At 34.0% G+C, this 24,651-nt stretch overlaps 1 protein-coding gene and 1 long non-coding RNA gene across 3 annotated transcripts in view; one reads left to right on the forward strand and one right to left on the reverse strand.

Moving 5' to 3' along the window:
- Positions 1-270: 270 nt before the first annotated feature.
- LOC143256754 (uncharacterized) overlaps positions 271-24,651 on the reverse strand; it is a 46,851-nt gene continuing 22,470 nt past the window's right edge. Inside the window, exons 2-4 of the long non-coding RNA XR_013031465.1 lie at positions 2,134-3,962; positions 845-978; positions 271-575 (exon numbers count right to left, since the gene is read on the reverse strand). This is a non-coding gene — a long non-coding RNA (uncharacterized LOC143256754). The remainder of the gene's footprint in view (positions 576-844; positions 979-2,133; positions 3,963-24,651) is intronic.
- LOC143256753 (carbonic anhydrase 2-like) overlaps positions 16,975-24,651 on the forward strand; it is a 38,761-nt gene continuing 31,084 nt past the window's right edge. The window contains exon 1 of one of the 2 annotated variants that reach the window (XM_076514401.1): positions 16,975-17,132. In XM_076514401.1, the coding sequence (XP_076370516.1) occupies positions 17,102-17,132 (31 nt within the window). In that variant the 5' untranslated portion in view covers positions 16,975-17,101. The remainder of the gene's footprint in view (positions 17,133-24,651) is intronic. The other variant, XM_076514402.1, reaches the window with a different exon arrangement.

Raw genomic sequence — 24,651 nt, forward strand, 5'->3', positions numbered from 1 at the left:
TTTTGAAATTACAATTTCTTGTGTTTGTTTTGAATAGAAATGTAATTTGAACAGACATTTTATGAGTTTATGAATAAAAATTCAAAATAAACTATTTATAAATTTTAATCTAAATACTGATGCATATTTTTATAGAATGTGCCTTGTTTTTAAAAATAAAGATTTCATGCTTTATTTTATAAACGCACACGTTCACGAACAATGTTTTGGATAAGTTTGGTTTCCTAATCAAATTGCATCATGTTGTTGACTGGATTCAAAAGAAACCACTTAACGTTTCAAAGCTTATTTATTGAATGAGAACATTGAAACAATGTAATAATTTGATTTACAAACGTTAATTCAATAAAAAAAAAAGTCTCATCCTAAATGTACGGAAGAATTAGTTGAATGATTAATATTGATCACTGAATAAAAGGATTTTAAAACAAGTTATGAATCATCTTCGTTTCACGTCTTGCAGAGTGAACATTTTGCTTCGTCAGAAATGGCACACGAAAATCGTGTTCATTTGTTTATCGGCATAATCCCCACACACAGTTGTATGGTGCACAGCACTTTGAAATCCAAGAGCACTAATATATAAAAAGGAACATAATATTAAGAAACTATAATAGTAAATGGAAAAAAAATTAAGGTGGAAATTTGCGTTGTGTAAAACTTGTTTCATATGATCCACCACTGGTTGTTGTACTCATGAGGAAAATGTACAATTTGAGTCTATGTCGCAAACATTTTAGTATTATATATATAATGTTTATTTGACAGTTCTAGAAATACTAGTCGTACATTTTATCACAAATGTAAAAACAAACAAACAATTAATGTTCAAAATTTCTCTTACCTGTTCCCATTTTAACTGGCAAAAAAATGAACGATGATAAATGTAGCTCCTTGGTATGGAAAACACAGTTAAAATGAAACAGAATACAAGAACCAATGCTACTGCATACAGGACCATACCGGATTTCATGGTTTCTTATACAAACAAAAAGTAATTACTTATCAATATCACGGTATGTTTTCTATAACTTTGCTACTTTTTGATATTTAATAAATCTAACCTGATTAATATTCTTCACTAATATCATCACAAATCTTCAGGTTAAAAGGGAGGGAGAGATTTAATTTTAGTTTTATTAGAGTGTATGTACATTTGTTTTTCTTGTAATAACGCTATTGTTATTACAAAAAAGTCTCAAAACCCCAGAAGTTGCAACTTATAATTGAAGGCACAGAGTGATATTTTCAAAAGAAGCCTTTCCTTTATATGTTTATTTATCCATAGATCCAAAATAAGAAAAACATACATTCTTACCAGGCTCACAACTCACTTCCATTCATGAACTTTCATTGTTATAGAAACAAATATTCCATGAATAATCTAAAACAACAGCTAATGATTATAAAGAAATATTTGATTAATTGCTTATATTTAACTTTTCCAAGGCTCTCTCCAATCCTTAGGTTTGAATTCCCGTCACAACAAACATGCTCGCCCTTTCAGCCGTGAAGGCGATGTGATGTTACAATCAATCTCACTATTCGTTAGTAAAATAATAGCGCATGAGTTGACAGTGGGTGGGGATGACTAGCTACCTTTCCTCTAGTCATACACTGCTAAATTATGGACGGCTAGTGCAGATAGTGCTCGAGTAGCTTTGTGCGAAATTCAAAACGAATAAACAATCCAAAGTTCTCTGGTTGTACAGTTTCTATGTATGTTTTATATTTAAATTAATATACGTTAACGAAGTATTTCATTTCGAAATAATTTAGTTTTGAATCAAAAGTTTAAAATCAGGCAGTTTTATTACATTCAGTTTCTAGCTGCAGTTATGATAAAATATCTGGAATTAGCTAACGTTAATATACGTTACACAAATTCCGGTTGCTTTGTTACGGTAAACATCTATACTAATTACTCTGTAAGTATTACGTACAAGAAAATTGAATTGAATATAGAAATTCAAGTGAAACCAAATAAAAACATAATTGTGTTTTGGTTTAGCTAAATGTTTTCCATAGTTTTTTACCAAATGTTACATAGTTTCCAACCAAACCAGTTAATAAGTAATACATTCTTACTTACTACGATCAAAATAATTTTTTTAATGCACAAACTTCACTTACCAGTTGGCTGCGGTCTATCAGATAAATTGCAGATAGTATAGTGGCGCCTAAGTGTCTGGACTGCCTTATCATAGGTATGTATATTTTAAACCTTGCGAATTTCTCTACCCATTCCAGGAAATTTATGCCCAGTTCTTGCGTCCTTGTTTAGTCAGAAATAATATTTCCGTCTTTGGTGCTCAAGAATATTCCTTTTTGCCCCTTGAACATCCGGGAAATCTTGAGATGATAACAGAGAACAATTCCGATGTTCTTCTGCGAACTTACGAGGGATAGCAAAATCGAGTGTATAATACTATGTTAACTACTCATGTTGAGTCCATATCCAGTGCTAAGGTTTGGTTTGGTTTGATTTGGTTTTGAATTTCGCACAAAAGTATACGAAGGCTATCTGCGTTGGACATCCTTAATTTAGCAATGCAAGACTAGAAGGAACGTAGCTAGTCATCACCACCCATCGTCAACTCTTGGGCTACTCTTTTACCAACAAATAGTGGGACTGACGGACTGACCGACACATTATAACGCCCCCCCCACGGCTGAAAGGGCGAGCATGTTTGGTGTGACAGGGATTCGAACCCGCAACCTTCAGATTACGAGTTGAGTGCCTTAACCACCTGGCCATGCCGGGCCCCCATACTAAGGAAACCCTTTGTCCAGTACTAGAAATAACCAGGCCGTCTAGGTTACGGTGGTCATAGTAATGGTCTTGACAATATTTACATCATCACCTGTGTGAGCAACAATTGTCACGGTGTCAACTGGATTAAACAATTGTTATCATTTATTGTATTAATCAATTTCAGAAAAAATACATTTTCATCTACAGTAAAGAAGTATTGTAAGTAAAAACCGTAATAATAACTGGCAAATTATTTGGTTTCAGTATGGATCTTTAAAGAAGTTTCATCGATGTTTTGTTTAGTAAAAATACATACTTTAAGTAAATGTCTCTAATAATCCTTGGATTATGATATATATGTGACGTTAGCATTACTTCTGGAGTTCTGACACAGCTATTGTATGGCATAGATATTTAAATAAACGTCACCCGTAAACTCTACCAAATTTTTGTGTTTTTAGCATGGTTTCTGGAGTTATAAGCACTCTATTTTTTGTGAAGATACAGTGTAAAAAACAAACAAACCCTAATTAATTGCTGGATTGTAAATATAATGTCATGATTTGAACATGATTCCTCAGATGCGTTTAATTAAACATGCGATGGCAGAAGTCTTTCGATAAGTCGAGGAAGGTGTTTTGATAATTAGAACATTCTTATTACTCTGTTGTGACTAGTTTTAAAAAAGAAATGTCACACAAAACATGCATGTCTTACGAAGTTCGAGACACTAGCAGTCAAGGTTGGAAACAAAACTCCTTGAGAGCACTTCTGACTAACAATGTTTTCTTACATGTCATCTACTTGTAATCGTTTCGCTTAAGAGTTATTAATTACAAGTATAAAGACAATACAAAAACACGCTCCTTTTTATATTGTGAAATTAGCTGGGGTACCCGTCCGTTCGTTGAACCAGTGAAATAAAAAAAGTTTCTAACGAAGGATAGAACATTTTTATTCTTAACATAATAAACATTAAAAATGCAACGAAAATACATAAAAGTACAAATGCTGAAAATAAATACGTACTGTTTTCAAGAATTCTATCAATATGAAATTAGACTGGGGGGTTCAAATCCCTCACCACCTTCTTCATATCTTCTTCTACCACTGTGTCAGGTTTTGTAGTTTATCCGAAATTTGATGGCGTTCCACCCCCTATCATGGCCTTCTTCGTGTCATCCTATATCACTGCATCATTTTGGTGCTGATTAAGAAAGAAAAGTATTGACGTTTATTTATATAGATAATTCGAGTTTAAGTAACAGCATTCCACCTTACAGTGGTTTTCATTTTGTATATATATATACACATAATTTTAGAGAGAATAATACTCATAGAGTTAAGTAAACAAAGTTAAAAGGAAGGACTGCGTTAAAAACAGCAAGTTCAACCTCTGACTAATTATATTAGTTTGCTATAACCGAAAACAAGCCGAAACCATTAGTTAAGACTATTACACTTAATTTTATAAAGATTGAACAACATAATGGAAAACTGCGACATAGTCAGTAACAAGTCACATACATTGAATATATTTTTAAGGAATATTAATACTGATATGGCCGAGCGCATTAGGCGTGCGACTCGTAATCCGAGGGTCGCGAGTTCGCATCCCGGTCGCGCTAAACATGCTCGCCCTTTCAGCCGTGGGGGTGTTATAATGTGACCGTCAATCCCACTTTGTTGGTAAAAGAGTAGCCCAAGAGTTGGCGGTGGGTGGTGATGACTAGCTGCCTTCCCTCTAGTCTTACACTGCAAAATTAGGGACGGCTAAGGTTTCTCCTCCTGGTTGGGGGTTGTGCGGTAGGCTAAAATTCTACTCACTTAAAAAACCAGCCTGTTAATGAATCCGCAAGCGATTGCGGCTCTATGTTCCTTCATGGAATCGAGAGGCATTAATAAAATAATAAATAAATAATTAATACTGATAGAGTTAAGTAAATTACACTGTGTCACCTTGAAACTATTTGTCTTTATAAAATTTAATATATTTATTCTAGTTGTATGTACACACATATATATATGTACACAAAACTGCTGTTGCTTTATCATTTTGCTACATGTGAATTAATGAGATTCTTTGATAATGTTACCGCTCCTTGAAATTACATGAAAGCTCAAACTGCCCCCTATCTCAAAGTGGCATAGCAGTATGTCTGCAGACTCACACTACTAAAAAACGGGTTTCGACACCCGTGGTGGGCAGAGCACAGACAGCCTTTTGTGTAGCTTTGTGCTTAATTCCAAACAAAGAAAAGCTCAACCATTATCTTTAAAAGAAAGTCGATTCTGTTATAATGCGTGATCTGTAGAGTATCCTAGTGTCAGAAATACAACAATAACGCTGTATAAGTTTGAAAATTTTACTTGGGACGTAAATGGGTACAAAACATAATACATCCTTGCACTACACAGTTATAAATACTACTATTTCTCTACTCTCTAGAGGTTCAGAGGTAAATTCACCGGCTTACAATGCTTAAATTTGTGGAACGATCCTCTTTTGTGGACAAGCGCAGACAGCCCATTGTAAAGCTTTTTGTTATAATTTAAACAAACAAATAAAAACCACTATGAAGATGTAATGATTGATATATTTTAATGCTAAAAATTATAAAAACCAGACTTCTTTACAGAAAATAATTCTTAACACACTACAAGAGGAATAAATAATCAAAAACAGCATAATCAATACTTTCCTTATATGTGTTTTCTTATAGAAAAACCATATCGGGCTATCTGCTGAGCCCACCGAGGGAAAGTGAACCAATCCCTGATTTTAGCGTTGTAAATCCGTAGACACACCGCTGTACTAGTGAGGAGTCTTTCCTTATGTATTAAAATTGTTTACATTATTTATATATTTGCTGTAAAAAATAAAAGACGGTTGACATTTTTATTTTTCTTCAAGATCCTTTTACTACTATGTTTAAATAATGTGTTTTTTTTTTCCTTTTCTCAGACTATTAGTTACCGAAGTTCATACACTAATGTGTTGTTTTTTCTTTTTTCTCAGACTATTAGTTACCGAAGTTCATACACTAATGTGTTGTTTTTTCTTTTTTCTCGGACTATTAGTTACCGAAGTTCATACACTAATGTGTTGTTTTTTCTTTTTTCTCAGACTATTAGTTACCGAAGTTCATACACTAATGTGTTGTTTTTTCTTTTTTCTCGGACTATTAGTTACCGAAGTTCCTACACTTTATTTATACCCTTTTACATTTTTTTTCCCGTGAACTTGACTATAAGAAATATCGTAGTACTTGTAACTAAATAAGTGTTTTTGTCATTCTTTACTTTATTTTTATTTTTGTAGTACATCTTTGCTAAATATACTTTTCAGAGTTTCAAATTTACTTTTCAGACTTTCAAATTCACTTTTCAGACTTTCAGATTTACTTTTTAGACTTTCACTATTGTATTGGATTTGTCTAAGTCTTTCATCGGCCATCGGAATCCCTATTACAGCTTACAAGATCAATGTAGTTTCTTGCTATTCATAGAACTAGATCCTCCATTATCAATCGTGTTCTTTCTGGTGACCATGACTACCTACTATTATATGATGCTGTAAGTTTTCTTGTAAAAAGTAACTAACACCTAAGGAAGAAAAAAGATACATAATCAATCATGTTCAATACACCTTTACAGAATTTTCACAGATCCTCTGTCTTACATTGGCACAGTGGTATGTCTGCGGACTTATACTGCTAGAAACCGGATTTAGATACCCGTGGTGGGCAAAACACAGATAGTGCTTTGAGCAGCTTTTTGCTTAATTACAAACAACAACAAAACACAACATATCTTCTAATGTGCATGAGTATTGTTCAGACATAACAAAGCATAAGATTCCATTGTAACTGCACAGAAGAGTTTGACAAATCGAGTGCCATCTTTAGGATTCCAGTATTTTCAGCCATCTTTCCCGTGTAAACGGTCCTTTATTTTAAAGTTTGGCTGAAATTGTTTGAGTCGTTAATTTACCAAACACTCGAAATGCGTTTCTTTATTATACTCCTAATGGTAACAGATTACATGTCCACACTTTTTAGCATTGACGTTTTTAGTGTGGAAAGATTCACCCACCCCCTAATTATAGTTCTCACATTGTGTAAGTTGGTGCTGCTTAAGGTTACTTTGGGTATTTACAGAGCCCACTGTAAGTTTTTTGCTTTTATGAAAATAAAATAAAAGAAAAACACATTCAAGACTTTATTTTATATATATTTTTCAAGGCCTAGAGTTAGGACGTTCGATTCACGATCTGCGGGTCGCGGGTTCGAACTCTCGTCACTGAACATACTTCCCCGTACAGCCATGGGGACGATATTCGAAATTATATTCCATTTCTTTTTCTATCGCGTAAGGATTTTTTTTTTACAAATCGTAAAGAAAAAAAAACTCTTATTTAGATAAAATTATTATTTTGTTTACCTCAATGAATATTTTTTATTATTATGTCTGCTAACAAATATGCAAACAAACTGAATAATACGGAAGAACACTGATGTCAAACAAATATGCATCATGATTTGTCTTTTATTTCAAAACTATTTGCTGTAGTCCTTCTTTTATGTATTGCGTCTGGAGCATCTCGTTTTAATAACGAACAGTAACCATTATGCTGATGTTTACACCTTCCCTGATACGTCCTCTCCATTTCCCTGATGTCTTGATGTAATTTTTTCCCCTTGTTATTCGTTGACGGCATCGAGATGTTCAGGGAAATAGTCAATATGAAAGTGTCAGAAAATAACTTTCACGCTCGTATTTTAACTAAACTCTCTAAGCAACAAGTCTTACAGCATATTGAAGGTTCAGATAAGAAATTGCCTTTATATTTCGAGCGTTCTAAGCTTGCATGTTACACGAGTAAAAAAAATAGTCATCACCGTAGTTTCTAAGCTCCCGCCAAACCACTGGAATTATAAGCAAAGCCTTTCCTTACCTTTAGCCCATTGTTTCAACGCTTTGACACAAACGGTGAAATCTTTGTGCGAAGCCCATGATTTGTTTTGGTTTCCACGTTTTGTTCCAAAATACGCGTCATACTCTTTTTTCCTTGATGAATTCTGTAATGTTTTGCCATTGTTTCTTTACAATAAATTTACTGTAGGTACAACAGAATACATTTGAGTTACTTACACAACACCTTGTTGTCATGGCAACGAATAAATAATAATAAAAAGAAAAGTATAATGTCATAGCGCATGTACAAACATATAATATTGAAAAATAACACATTTTTTGAACCCTAGAACCCACAAGAAACATATAAACCGTTTAAAAGCTGGCGGTATGTTTCTTGTGGGTTCTAGGAAGATCAATGAGACTCTCGCGTCGCCATTGATGTAGAGAATTCTATAGCTAGTGGTTGTCAACATTTTAAGCCTAACAAAATGTAACCTGATTTCAATGAAAGTGCTTAAATTATGCTAAGGTACATGTGGTGTCTTGTGAAAAACCTGTACGTGATGAAAAAAATTGATATCATTTTTGGATTCAACACAAAGAAATTACTGAAGAACATGTGAGAAGTTCAAGAAAGTAGAGTCATTGCAAGACTGTATATATCTGTTTGTAGTTGTGAATAAAGCTACACAATGGTTATCTGTGCTTTGTCTACCAAAGGGTATCGAAACCCTGTTTCTAGCGTTGTAAGTCTGAAGACTGTTACAGATGTACCGCTGTATGTTTATTTTAGTGCCTTAGCTTGTTTCTGTATAGTTTCTTTTTTTGCCTGTGACGTATATTGTTGGCAGTGTATTGCAAACACGGGCGTAAATCCTGGCGGGAATGGGAAGTATACACCCCCCTTCATTTTAGGTGGGGGTATGGTGCATACAATCATCCCCCTTACAGTTTGGTCTGTTGAATTGTTTTATTGCATCACATGCCTACAAATTGTGTTTGTTCTTGTGTTTATCGTGTTTTTACCAATCGAATTACATAATTAGGCCTAGATGTAGGCTTTTTCAGTAGCCGAAATGTATATCTTTAATACAGGCGCGCTTCTAAGCTTTTCGATCTAAACGATAGTTCGTAAGTATCAGTCAGTAGGCCTAAGTATACATGTAAGTATCGTGGCAACAAGGTTATTCTGTGATTGCATGTTTACAGCTTTCAGGTTCACGTACTCAAAGATTACCAATTTGCAAATTGAACAGTCTCCATAAGTGGTTGCAAAAATCATCCCCCCCCCATCGGGTGTAAAAAATCTACGCCCCTGATTGCGAAAGTCCCTGCTTGTTTTCGAACTTTGTAGAGAATACTTGTAAGTGAAAAATCAATATTTGTTCACAAAAACGTGCAAGGTCATTGTTAATAATTCGAGTAATTGGTGTATAAAAATCGATGCGCCAAGAGAAAAATATTATTATTATTGCTAGTCAGTGTGCTATAGGTCTGGGAAGCTATAATTGTGATTAACACCTATTACTTGGAAAACTACAGAATTTGAACAGGAACGTTTATAGACTTCGAATGTTACAAACCGTTCAACTTCGGACATAAGATCATCGCCGGGAAAAGACAGTTTGTAAAGGTGTGAGACCAACCACGCTAGCTAGCTTAAGCGGGGTGTGTGATAATATCAACTCAGAATTAATTTGTTCATCGTGAACATGAATCGTCGATGAAATAGACCGAATATAAGCTTCGGTATTTTTTGTAAGTTTGCAAAACTCTTGTATATAAACCATTATTTGTTATGGCGATTAGTAATAAACGTTACTATAAATTGTGTTGTTTTTTGGTTGTATACTGAAATATATTTGTGTTAAAAAAAGAAATTGTGTGTATCAATCTTGTTGACAAAAATCATAGATTCAATACATATTAACGAAGCTCAAATTAAAATTTTTGTTATTTTAAATAGTAATACGTAACGTAGGTAACATAATAAATCGGAGACTCGGCCGAAATAAATTATGATACGTAACAAGACACGCCGCTGTACCACTGGGCTGCGCGTATGGTTATGCAATTAAAGGTTTAGGTTGAAATGCCTTTTCGTTTTTCTTACAAATTACGTTTTAACATGTTCGATACATTTTATTGTTTTCATTTTTTGATCAGACGAATATAGCTAGTTTGTTCCTTGATGCACTTCTTATATCTACAAAAATTACCGCCCCCCACTTGTACAGCGGTAAGTCTACGGATTTACAACGCTAAAATCAACGGTTCTATTCCCCTCGGTGGGCTCCTTAGATAACCTGATGTGGCTTTGCTATAAGAAAACACACACACACACAGATTACTTAGTTGTTAGCAGGGCCAATTGAATAACTTGGAAGTATAAAAACATTATTTTAATCAGCGTCGACTCGACATGACCAGGTGGTTAGGGCGATGGACATGTAATCCAAGGGTTGCGGATATGAATCCCAGTCACACCAAGCATGCTCGCCTTTTCAGTCATGGAGCATCATAATGTGACGGTCAATGCCGCTATTCATTGGTAAAAGAGTAGCCCAAGAGTTAGCGATGTATATTGATGAATAGTTGCCTTCCCTCTACTCTTACACTGTTAAACTAAGGAGAGCTAGCGCAGATAGCCCTCGTGTAGCTTTGCTCGAAATTCAAAACAAACAGTTCAGTAGCGTCAAAGATGTAAATTAAATCACACGCCAGGTCACGCATGTATAAATAAAAGACAAAATTAAGTAACCCTAAGACCAAAGTGCTGCCGAAAGATAGATCTTTATTTATCAACGGTAAATTGATTTCCAGTTTTTCCTGATAAATAAATTCTATTTTTTCCAAAGTGCCAAAAGTGACATATCTTCTTAGTTTCCTTTAATTGATTTTTGAACCTACATGTCTTCCCTGATATTATGAAGAATATATATATATATATATATATATATATATATATATGTATGTATGGACTTACATATATTCTCTATATAATAATAGTAATACTTGATGACAAGAAACCCACTTGAAATAAAAATGTATCTTGGAACGGCTGCTATGGGTTTAAACACTTTTATTGATAAAAAGAGAACAACGTTTTGAGAAACCTGAAGGTGACCTAGGAAGGTCGAAACGTTGTTCTCTCCTTATCAATAAAAGTGGTTAAACCCATAGCAGCCGTTCCAAGATACATTTTTATTTCAAGTGGATTTCTCGTCATCAACTATTATGCTACCTTTCCGAGATACAATAATAGTAATAATTTTAGCATATAATTGTAACGAAGTGTTCAGTCGATATTGTGAGTTAATTCAGGTTATTAACCATTTTACGAGTAAAGTACAATTTAACTTCGCGAAGAGGTTATAGAATTTTTAAACTTCAAAAAATAAAAAAATCGATTACTCTGCTTTTAACAGTCACGATAAACATGTCAAAAGACTGTGACTTGGGCTTTGCGAACTATGTTAAACTAATTTTAACATTTTTAAGTGATTTTAAACGTATGAAGTAGGTGTCACAAATAATATTTTAAACTTCAAAAAAGAATTACAGTTTGTTTTTTAGAAGGTCCTGGTGATTGTGAGATATATTAATGCTTTGTCAGGATCACACCTTGTTCTCAACAAATTATATATGAATCATCAAGTTTGTAAGACTGGCTCAAACTGAATGACATATTCAACTTAAGACGCTATGACTTGTTCTAAGCGATAAATATATGTACAGATAAGATTACACTACAGCCTTAAACCATTTTTTTTTGAGTGATGGTTAAACACATTTACCTATCTGTAGATTTATGGTTTGAGAGGAATATTATAAACTCGGTTGACGCAATATATAAAAATATCATATTTTATGTAGTTGATGGATCAGTTTTGGTTATAGCTATATTTTCTTTCAAAAGAGTTGTAAGGCAAATAAGTATATTTTTTTGTTTACACTAGCAATAGAATCTTTTGTTTACATTTTAAGAAAAAAAGTTTCTTAAGTCTGAATTATCACCAAGGGCTTATTCTCTCACCTTATGCTGGCTATATAAACACTGATGTTAGACAGAAGTCAGTATTTAATGTTATTCAAAATACATATTCGTGCATATCCGAAATCAAAGTTCAACGAATAAAAATCCCTGGAGTTTGGAAAACAGCAACAGGAAATCAACTAGACTATACATGGTCGAATCAAGGAAAGGTAAGTACAGCGGTAAGTCTACGGATTTACAACGCTAAAATCAGGGGTTCGATTTCCCTAGATGGACTCAGTAGATGGTCCGGTGTGACTTTGCTATAAGAAAACACACACAAGTATTTGGAGTGTATTTAGGAAATTTTTTCGTATAGATTCAGAGAAAGTGGAATGAAATTTTGAGAAATATTGTAAACTTGATCTGATTGGTTGATCTGAAAATGTTTTCAACATTTTGTTATCAGTAAATTAAAAAATATTAATTTTTAATGAAATTATTAATAATATTATGTAACATAGATTTCAGGTATTAGAACTTTAACTTTTGAAGAAAGTAGATTAATTCTTGTATCTTTTGAATATAAACTAATTGTTTTTGGGATTTATTACTTCGAATGTTTATTAAATAAACCAGCCAGTTCGGTCCGGCAAGTCCAGGTGGTCAAGGCGCTCGACTCGTAATCCGAGGGTCGCGGGTTTGAATCCCCGTTCCACTAAACATGTTCGCTCTTTCAGCCCTGGGGACGATATAATTGACGGTCAATCCCATTATTTGTTGGTAAAAGAGTAGCCCCAGAGTTGGCTGTGTGTGGTGATGACTCGCTGCTTTCTCTCTAGTCTTACACTACTAAATTAGGGACGGCTAACGCAGATAGTCCTCGTGTAGTTTTGCATGAAATTCAACAAGAAAACAAACCTACCATTTCATCAATTCCAATTACAACTGAAATTATTTTTAAACTGGAATATGAACATTTCGATTTTCTCACAGTTCTTTCAGCGGGCCGTATGAAACCACGATGAATGGTAGGAATATTTCATAGTTCTGTTTTGAAAAGGTGGTGTGACGTTAACGTAAAATGCAAAATTCGAAACTATTCTGTTGAAACACTTTCTAAAGAGCCTCTTTTCTTAAATACACATTTATTAGACAATACAAGAAATCAATTTTGTTATTTTTCGTAGCTGATAAATCACGTGATAACAGTATCAGACATTGTACATAATGAAATAACACGAGGTTAATCTTGTCACATTTACTGAATGATGAAAATATAGAGCGTTTGAAATGTTCAGTGAGTACGATAACAATACAATTTAAATGCACTGTTAATCCTGTAAGATTGACTAACAATAGTGAACATTTGACTAATAACACTATGTAACAAAATTTTTACTTTTTCATGTTCCTAGGCAATAAGAGTTATTTTCTAAACTTTGCTTTTGTGACCTGAGTAATGAAATTTGAAAAATTACCCATTTTCCAGAACATTCCAGGTAGATTCAGTACTGAGTAGCTGATAGAAAATATTCTCGAGCTTACAAGAATTTTCAAGAACTTTCTAGAATGTTGTAGAACTTACAAGAATTTTCAAGAACCTTTTAAAATTTTCTAGAACTTTCCATAGTAATATATATATAGAAGTTCACCACTCACCACTTCAGTTTAGTTCTAGCTGCCTAAGTGAACACATAGACCTATCTGATTTTATCAGAGATGGCATCAAGAAGCTGCAAGCATTCTCTAGACCCATTCTGCTATGTATGTGGCCAATTTATCAAGACAAGAGCGAAAAGGTACTCTGTGACAGTATCTACTAAAATATGTGAAGCCAACAAGACATATTTCGACATGCCTGTCGGGTATCAAGACAAACCCTGGGTACCTCATTTTACCTGCGAGCACTGGAGAAAACTCTAGAAGGTAAAACGGATAATTTTTGCTTGTTTGAATAATAAGATTTTATATTATACAAATTTCAGACCTTTTAAAATTTGAATATCTTTTAATTTTTTTTTAAATTTTCAATAGTACAGAAAAATATCACATATAAAATATTTTGTATGAACCTCTTGCACATTAGTTGTGAATGAAATAAATTTATTCTTCATAATAATTTTATTTTGCTCTTTTGCAGGATGGTACAGAGGGGAAAAGAGAGCCATGAAGTTCGCTATTTTAAGAATTTGGCGTAAACCCATTGACCACTCAAGCAATTGCTACTTTTGCATGGTGAACTTTTCCAAACGTCGGGCTGGCAAAAAAGTAGCTCAAAGTTGACAGTGGATGGTGATGACTAGCTGCCTTCCCTCTAGTCTCACACTGCTAAATTAGGGACGGCTGCGCTTGTGAAGCAATTGTCACGTTGTTTCAAACAACTAACAACACTTTATTTGACATGCAATCCTAGAGCTGCATTTCGAACAGGTTAGCTTGTTTTTCTACTTGCATTGCCTCAAGGCTCTTCCAGAGCGACAAACACGAGAGTGGCATGACTTGCATGTACTTGCAGTTCTTAGCTAATGAAATAAATTAACTCGACTAGCTGACGTTGCCGGAAACGAAAATAACGAAAAAAAAGAATACAGTAAAAAAGTTCGCAGACGTAATTTTTTTTATTTAATAATTCTTATTTTTCGTACACAGTTTAACATCTAGAAGAAATATAATTTTTTTTTTCCGTCAGCTTTTGTTTGTTTTGAATTTCGCGCAAAGCTAAAAGAGGGCTATTTGCGTTAGCTATCCCTAATTTTGCAGTGTAGGACTAGAGGTAAGGCAGCTGGTCATCACAACCCATTGCCAACTCTTGGGCTGCTCTTTTATCAACGAACAATGGAATTGACTGTCACATTATAATGCTCCATAGCTAAAATGGAAAGCATGTTTGGAGTGACGAAGGTTCGAATCCGCGACCCTTGGATTATGAGTCGATTGTCTTAACCACCTGGCCATGCCGGGCTTTCTGTTAGCCCTATAGAACACAGCGTCTCTTCGTTCTTCTCTGTGAGTGACCACACAAACAGTTTTTAGTTCTTATGTGCTAATCGAATCGAAATGTAGGTACTAAATAATCGTATAATTTCGGCTTCGATGTTTACTTTAATAATCGAAATTTTCATTAATTGCTCTGCAATACTATCTATTTCAAAATTTGAGCAATTTACAGAAATTCGCAGAAACTATTTTATCATCTTGAATGTTATTTAAATTTAAACGCCAGAACTCTCATTTGGCCTCTCTCAGTTTGTCTCTTATCTGTCTTTCTGTATATAGTATCTGTATCTTATCAGCGTATCTTTCACTTCCAAAATGAGTTATAGTTTCGGCCTTGGCGTTTGTATTTACCAGCTCGATCAGCATGAATGGGAAAATTCTTTCATGACGGTGCTTTATTCTTGTAATTTGTCACTTGTAATGATTTCATGTGATATGTGATTACTTCAGTATGTAAAGCAGTGGTTCTTAACCTTTTTCAGTGTTTGCACCCCTTTCAAATCAGTAATCATTTCTCGCACCCCCTGGAAACTTAAATATAAAAAAAGCTAAAAATATAAAGCATACTCTTATGTAAAAATATAGATTTGCTTTAATTATTCATGGGCATCCTCGCACCCCTTGGGAATCATCTTCGCACCCCCTAGGGGTGCGGGCACCCCTGGTTAAGAACCCCTGATGTAAAGAGACATGTATAAATAGTAACAATGGCGTCGTCTTCACCGTAAATGACGTCATATTTACTTAGCAAATAGTTTAAATGCTTTTGGTTTGTTTGAATTTCGCGCAAAGCTACACAAGGGCTATCTGCGCTAGCCTTCCCTAATTTAGCAATGTAAGACTAGAGGGAAGGCAGCTAGTCATCACCATCCACTGTCAACTTTGAGCTACTTTTTTACCAACAAATAATGGGATTGACAGTCACATTACATCGTCCCTACGGCTGAAAGAGCGAGTATGTTTGGTGTGACGGGGATTCAAACCCACAACCGTAAGATTATGAGTCGAGTGCCTTAACCACATGGCCATGCCGGGTCTCAGTTTAAACGAAGAGGGCTACCAACGTTTTCGACCAAATAAAACGTTACATTTTCGATTGTAGTTATTTTATATTGCTATAAATTTATGTCATTATTTAGAGAATACTGACATAAAGAGTGTGTTAAATGCTGCTATCTCAGTCCTGTCTTATGACACGAGTTCTTACAGTAAATAGAACAAATTATCAAAAGTCCTAGTACTAGAGAAACTAGTTTTGACATGCACATGTGTCCTTTTAGTATTATCTGGTAGGAAAACTGGTCAACAATATCTACGTGAACCCGAAATTTCGAATTTATTTAAGGACAGAGGAGGTTAGGAAGTTTTTGTTTTTGTTTTTTTTAAGTAAAGACATCTACTTTGTCTATGCTAGGGAATCGAACTCCGAATTTTGGCGTTGGAAGTCTGTAAATTTACCGTTGTTCCCCCAGGGGCGGTCAGAAAGTTGTTTGACTTGAAGTGGTCTCAGGAAGTGTTGAGATTGAGGAAACTTTTTTTTTGTATTTTAGTGTAATTATCAATTTTACATAAATTTCGTTTTTTGACCTTCTGAGTCTGATGACCGGAATTTCATGTTGTTGTTTTTATCTTAAGGTGGTATAGTCTTAAGCTCGGCGCTTGTATTATACCATGTCAATCCTTTGAGAAGGATTATGCAAAAAACCGCAGAAAATATCGACAGAAGATATTTTGAATATATATATATATAAAGATAATTAATATGGTAAAACAAGCAATACCATTTTTCTTTCTGTGAGAGATTTTGCCCACTAAATCAATTGGAAATCAACAATAATTTTATGTAAAAATGGATAACTGCATAAAAAGAAGAATCGTTGGAAGCTGTTTTATCAAACATTTGTCTAATTCCAACATCTCCTGTCATGCAGAAGCTGTTAACTAGTTAAACTGAAGAGAGCATAGAAATCTGTCGAAACTAAATTTTGTAACATCATGACTTCTGACAGTTTCTCCCATTTACTGTGATGTTTCACTGACAGCTTATGCGAACGATATTTTGTTTTGTTACATTTCACTTTGTTTAGACAAGAATAACCACAGTGCATTTTGATATTGTTTTTAACTGCACAAGCGATTTTCTTTATATCTAATGTCATGCATTACTTTGTCGATATACAAGTAAAAAAATGTTTGACAGGAAATAAATTTAGCTAGCATAAATTATTACCAAGCAGAAAAGTTGAAATATGCCACCAACAGGACTAACGAGTTCTAGCTGCTCTTGCGCAGTTGCGAGGATATTCCGTGACGTAACAAAAATCTGATAAATTATGGCTAAGCTTGAACGCTCAGGATTTTTGAGGCTGGAGGTTCAAAAGGAAAGCTTTCTACCAAAACCTACTAGAGCCAACTGTAAGAGTTCTAATTCCTTGTAGAAGCATTTTCCAATGGGGGACTGGGGTTACGAGAAACATAATGGTAAGCGAGTTATTTTCGAGTTCACGATAAAAACCTTATATACTAGTATTTATGAAATATTTTTTCAATCAAATAAAAAATAACGGAATAATCATAAGGTAATTCTATTTGTGCTTGCTATGTAATATTTCATCTATCTTAAATATTATCTTGAACCGAGAACCTTTTTAACTTCAAATTTGCTTTCAATTTTATTCCATTTGTGAAGAGTATTTATTTCAATAATTTTTGTCTAGAAAACTTATGTTTGTAAAGTAAGTAATAAGAAGCAGTGTTGTTTGTGATGTACTGTTGTTATTTTAGCGCGAAGCTACACAGATTTACTATGCGCTTTATCTACCGAAGGAAATCGAACCCCGATTTTGATATTGTAAGTGTGTAAACTTAGCACTGAGTAAACAGTTAACATTGTTTTTGAACTAATATGTAGTTTTATAAGATTAATTTAAAATTCATTTTCTATTCACGAACTATTTAACACAAAGAGATAATACTAAATAATATCTTAATATTTATTACCTTTATTCAAAATATTAAGATTGATACGTGGAGACTGAGCTACAAGTAAACAAACTAGTTTAAGATTTTATTTACAAAAGGCATAGTTTTACATTTAGTTAGATATTAGAAAGGAATTCGTAACATTTATGATAAATGTATCATTTAGTTATTATATAACACCTTTTCAAAAATGTGACGCATATTAGAATATGCTAGCCACCTTCGTTCGCCTTAAATCTGCCATTGAAATCATTTTCAGATAAACAAACTTGTTTATTTACCATAAAAAAAACTATCAGCAATGAGAGTTTATATAAAAAGATTTTTGACAAAGCTTTTATGGCGGCGAGTGCTGTTGACTGGCTGCTCTGTCTTTGGCAATTACAGTGGAACCCCTATAAGCGGCCACCCCCCAGATTCGGTCACCCCTTGAAAGCGGTCATTCAATCGTAGTCCATTTTTTTGTTTACATAATTATATACAGTGGAAACGCTCTAATCATGCCACCCCTCTAATCAGGCCAGTTTGTCTCAGTCTCGAAGGTGGCTGCTTTAGAGGGGTTCCACTGTAATTCAAAATTAGGTACACAAATAAATTTAATTTAATTTTCGCCCAAAGCTACATAGGGCTATCTGCGCTAGCCGTCCATAATTTACCAGTGTAAGACTAGAGGGAAGACAGCTAGTCATCACCACCCACCGCCAACTCTTGGGCTACTCTTTTGCCAACGAATAGTGGGATTGACCGTCACATTATGACGTTCCCATGGTTGAATGGGCGAGCATGTTTAGTGGAACGGAGATTCGAACTTGCGACCCTCGGATTACGAGTCGAGTGCCTTAACTACCTGGCTATGCTGGGCCGCAATGAAAATGCAGCCACAAAACAAATATTCAACACTTGGACACACATAATAAGGTGGAGCATCACGAAATGAGTTTTGGGGTCTTTCACCGGTTCGCCAGTGCCTGAAAGCACCAAGACAGATTATCTAATTAAAACAAAGCATCGTCATGTCCTTTGGAAGGTGTTGATATGAAAATATTAAGGCCTGCATGTATTTTTTTTTGCCCGAGTTCATTCAGAATTGTCCCCCGCTGGTACAGTGATAAGTCTTGGAATTTACAACACTAAAATCAGGGTTCGATTCCTCTCGATGGACTCAGCAGATAGCCTGATGTGGCTTTGCTGTAAGAGAACACACACACACACACACACACACACACACACACACACACACTCATTCAGAATTACAGTACAGAATAATTATTTGTAAGTTATACATTTGTTAGGCAAAACAAGGTTATGAGTGTAATTGTACAAAACAGATATACTTTTAAAAATATTGATAAATACATATTACTGAACATTATGTCAATAAGTCACTTATGTGTGTATAAAATATTAAATTAAAGAGTGAAGTATTGTGGATTTATGTAAATCAAAACATAATTTTTAACGTTGTAAATGGGTAATGTAAGTCTAGAGGGAAGAAAGCCAGTTATCACCATCCTTGGGTTACTGTTTTACCAACAAAGAGTAGGACTGAGCGCCCCCACGAGTGACAAGGCAAACATGTTTGGTGTGAGGGGGATTCGAACCCGCGACTCTCAAATTGTGAGTCGAGCGCCTTAACAGCCTGGCCATGCCGGGTCGGTCACTTTTGTAGTGCAACTACCACCCTCTAAAAGCAGAGTATATTTTTGTAGTGATGATGCGTGAACTATGAACTCTCGGATTCACAGTTCGGACAAATACCTAAGACAACCCCAACACAGAATTAATGCAATAAAGTTATGTTCCTAAAAAAAACAACTATTAAGACATTTTATTATATGAAAATGCTAACTATCCAAATTATTAACAGAGTTTACATTTAAAGTAGCACGGTGAAAAACAAATGTTATTTCTCCTTTAAACTGAGGCTGCTTAAGTATCTGCGAATTATAATTATTGTATTGTTAAAAATAAAACCACAGAGTATACTGTATCAACTCGTACTCATTCATCAAATCTAAGCTACTCCGAAGTTGTAACACTTTAACGTGTGTTATAAATACTTCACTACTAAAGGGAAATCATCTACATATTATAATCCAATTCTAGACTATCGGTTTAAGATTAGGGACGACTTATCGCCAAATCATACAACAAACAAAACTGCTTCTGAAAGTTAAAACGGTTAACGAATCTTGCGTTTTGATGAAATTATTTTATTTTAGATAGTGAATCCCAGAACGGTAAGGCGGTTCTCTTAATAGTAATTTGAAATAAACGCTTATATTATAATGGATGTATATCAAACATTCCAATAATAACATTCTCTTAACTATATTTACATAACAATGTTCACATTTTGTTTTTACTGGTTCTTTCTACAAGTAAGAGTAAGTATTGTATACAAAATGATTGGGACTCTTTATAACATTTGTTTAGGGATTAAGTGCAAACAAGTCTACTTTCATGATGTCAGAAAAACAGGTAGGTTTAAGAAGTCATAACATAAAACGATAAAAACTCTGTAATCCGAGTGCTTTCGAAAGATGTACCTTTCCTTTTCAAGGACAGACTAGAAATGTGGTGAAAAACAACTATCTGTATTAGTAATTTAGGTTTAAGATCTGTCAAGTCTCAAAGAAAATTTTGGGCCTGAAAGACAACCCGGGACGAAACTTCTGTTTCTTTTCACCCTGAAGATGGCTTGAGTGAATGAGTCATATAAAGGTAGTTGAGTGACGTCATGAAGGTCACTTCGGCTTCTAGGAAGTGTTTTTGAATTCTTTTTCAATGTGTTGTTGAAAGTGTACCTCATTTCAGGTGGAACACGGGCGTAAACGAGTGTTAATGCAAAAGGCTGTTTTTGTAATTTGCTTTAGAAAAGGTTAAGAAAAAATATGCTTTTATTTTGAATATTGTTAAAGTAAAATTAAGGTTGTTGTTTTGAATTTAACACAAACTACACAATAGGCTATCTGTGCTCTGTCCGCCACGGGTATCGAACCTGTTTTTTTGCGTTGCAAGTTTTCAGCCATACTCCTGTCTCACCGTGGTACACACGTTTAGTCATGCGCGAAACTAAAATCAAAATGGGACTGGGGGTGGCATAAAATAAAGGTGACATGTAGAGATTTACTGAAAAATAATGTTAAACAAATCAACTTTAATGACAAGCATGGAAAATTATCATAAACAAATAATAAATATTCAAAAAATTAAGGGTGAGCATTGAGAGCTCACACTATATGAAAAAGAAAATAATATATTTTTTACTGATAGAAAACAAACCAATGATCGTATATCACCGATTCCAGGATCTAGATTTATTTCTCAGATTTGAACAGTATTTGGAGTGGTAATCCAATAAGCTTCCTTCTTTCAAACTATATCTGACATAGAGATAAAAGTTGATTTCAATGCTGATGAGAGCAACATTGTTAATGGAGTGAAAAGGTTGGTTAAAGTGTTGTGTAACAGGGAGATCTTTTCGGTGTTAATGGTTGTTGAAACATTTTTAAGTGTTATTTGTGTACATCCTACATATTGGTGATTGCATTTTTTACATTGTATAAGATAAATTTTATTATGTGTTCCACAAGTGATATCTTTATAAATTTTAAAGTTTCCCTAATTGTGCTCATTGAAAGAAGAATCATTACTTTATGAATTTGCTGGTTAAACAATTAGTTTTGTTTCATGGATGACAACCCTTGTTTTTTTTTGTTCTTTGGGGAGTAGATTTATTTCTGCATGAACAAGGATATCTTTCAGGCTTCTGTTTTTCCAGAAGAAGACAATAGAAACTTCATGAATTTTCTGTTTTACTCGATCATTCAGTTGTAGGTTATTGAAATGTTTTTCTTTCAAAATGCGCGAAACGGTTCTGAGTGTAAACTGATTTGTAATAACAAGAACTATTTTATTTGAGACTTTAGAATTATTCTGTTTTAGATTGTTTTCCCGCTGCGTGTGGTCAGTTTTTCGACTTGTCTGTCAATTTCGATATCTTTATATCCTCTTTGTATCACGGTTTGTTTAAGATCCTTGGTGTATTTTCTGGAATATGTTTCATTTGAACAGATTTTCTTTATTATAAGAGCTTAACTGTGAGTAGAGTTACTACTTTTGCGGTGAAGGTACTGTCGTCTGTCAATAAGTTTTGGACAGGTGTGTGGAGGAATTTTGTACTTTAAAAATCAGTGAAATTAAAGTTAATTTGGGTTGGAGATTAATTAGTGGCAAACTTGTTTGTTTTGTAAAAGGTGTATCTATACGAGATAAATTCTTTAAGTGATTCAAAAGTGACTTTCTAAATGAAAAAAACACGTCATCCATGTAATATTTCCACGTATGAAGCTTCATAGGGTTTAGTTGTAAAAGATTGTTTTCAGTATGACCCATTAAAGTATTGACGTAACTGGAAGTCATTTTGGTACCAGTTGCAATACCGTTAACTTGAAGGTAACGTTCGTTATTGAATTCAAAGTTGTTAAAAGTTAATACAAGGCTGGCAAGACAAGTTACCGTTTAGGATTCTGAAGGGTTAGAAAGGGTTAAAGCTGACTTATCTATTGACGATAGTTTATCATGCTTATCTTTAGAAGATGATTGTCTTAACACGTATTACCTTATTTTACTTTATCAACACTTAAGAATAATTGTCTTGACCATTTCTAAAGCAAAACGTCTCCTCACACTTTTTTACATAACTCTCCGGCCGTGTTGAGGTACACCTTTTTACATAACTCTCCGGCCGTGTTAAGGTACACTTAACAATACACTGAAAACACTCCCTGGAAACCGAGATAATCTTAACAACATTATTCAACTCTCTTTACATATCACTCATCAGTTAGACAACCATTTATAAACATTTTCCATGAGCGGGAAGAAGGGAGTATCAACATCCCTGAATCTCAAATTAGGAAGATTTCTTTCCTTTAAAAGCTAAATCCCTGCCACGAATATTTCCTTTTTTTAACCATCATTCCCAGTTTGTCCTTGAGATAAAGACATTTCGGGTACACGGTTTTTATTGTAATAATATAATTACTTTACTTCTGTTAGCTAACACGATTCACACTTTGTTTTGACAAGTTCATTTATAAGCAAGAGTAAGTAACACACACAGTGACTGAAACTCGTAATTGCATTCATTTAGGAAATAAATACAAATAACTATACACTTCTAAAGACAGTATGAAAATGCAAGACAAAAACTTAAAAATATTGATATTTTATAATAAAGTGCTATCTGAACATAGGGTAAAACAACATATAATGATAATAATAATAAATTCCAATTCGATTTGTTAGTCTAAAGGGGAAAAACTAAAAGATACAACGTTCGACCTATGTGGATCACATTCAACTCGAGGCACCAAATGACGTGTTCGTGACACGTTATAATAAACCGCTGTCTCTCAGTAATAACAACCTCCACCTACAGTCTCCGTTTGCACTCGAGTATGGTACATGATTTCTTGACTGACTAAAACTGCCATTGAGTTACATGAAGCCTTATCGAGGTTCTTCTGTGTTTGTTTATTTGATCGTAAGTTCTTATAAGGATCTGGGTTTATAAAAATATTTTATTGTTAGTTTCGAAAACAACACTAGCATGTCTAGGTTTTCAAGAGGTTCTATTTAAAACTTTATTACTACTCAGATTTGTAAAAACACGTTGAGGGTAGTGTGCTTAAGAGGAAATAAAAATATAACCTCAAACTTAAGGTTGTTTTTCAGCGTTATTTATCTGTTATTAAAGAAAGTATATTACAATTAACAATGATGTTCTAAAAACACGTAGGTCCAAAAAGTCTTGATAAAAATGAAATAGAAACTCTAATCCTAGCGCTTTCGAAAGGTGGACATTTTTTACTTCAGGTTGCCCCTGAACATAACATAAAACGATAAAAACTCTGTAATCCGAGTGCTTTCGAAAGATGTACCTTTCCTTTTCAAGGACAGACTAGAAATGTGGTGAAAAACAACTATCTGTATTAGTAATTTAGGTTTAAGATCTGTCAAGTTTCAAAGAAAATTTTGGGCCTGAAAGACAACCCGGGACGAAACTTCTGTTTCTTTTCACCCTGAAGATGGCTTGAGTGAATGAGTCATATAAAGGTAGTTGAGTGACGTCATGAAGGTCACTAGTTTGTCACAGTCTGTTTGTATAACAGTGTTTGGTTGAATGATTATAGATCAATATTTGTTGAAAGGTGTTTGTCGTAAGAAGATAGACTTTATTATACTGTTGCTTCGTGAACTATACAATAATACTGTTTCTACATATCCATTTTTTAAATCTCAGACGGTTTGAAAGAAAAGGCGTTAATAGTTATTCGTATAACAGAAAAGCTGGGAATTCTATAAATGTTGATCAGAAGGATGAATATTATTTCTCTAACTATTTTATTTATTTTAATATTTTTGCTACATTATACGTTTCATTTAGTTATGTAAGCTCCATGTTTACTATTTCAGTTATGATAATTTATTGTCAGTTTACTTCGTGTTATAATCGAGAGTGAGATAAATGAAGACAATGCTGAAATAAAAGTAAAATTTCAGAAACTTCAAATCGTATTGTTTGTGGATGATGATAATGCAATTTGACAAAAGTTTAAAACAATTCAAAACCTCCAGCGTCAGTAAAATTTACTTGTGAAAGGTGAATAACAGCTTCCGTTAATTTAAATTACATGCGCTATCAGCTATTCATTAATTCAAGTGATACAGGTTTGAATTTAAAAAACAGGCTAAAACGACGAATGAGTGATTCTTAAAGACCTGATGTACACACATTGCAAACTATAGAATTTTTGATAATGTGCCTTATATTGCATAATGTGTGAAGCTTGTGAAGTTTAAATGTCATCGTTGAAGTTTAAATTTTTGGGTTTTGTAGTTCCCGCTCAATTTTCTAAAATAGAGAAATATATGTAAAAGAACGTAAGTCTTAACAGTCAGCAATGTTGCGGTCCAAAAATAAACAATTTATATCGAGTGACATATTGAA

This window comes from Tachypleus tridentatus, chromosome 7, assembly GCF_004210375.1.
Source record: "Tachypleus tridentatus isolate NWPU-2018 chromosome 7, ASM421037v1, whole genome shotgun sequence".
In the NCBI taxonomy this organism is placed as follows: Eukaryota; Metazoa; Arthropoda; class Merostomata; order Xiphosura; family Limulidae; genus Tachypleus; species Tachypleus tridentatus.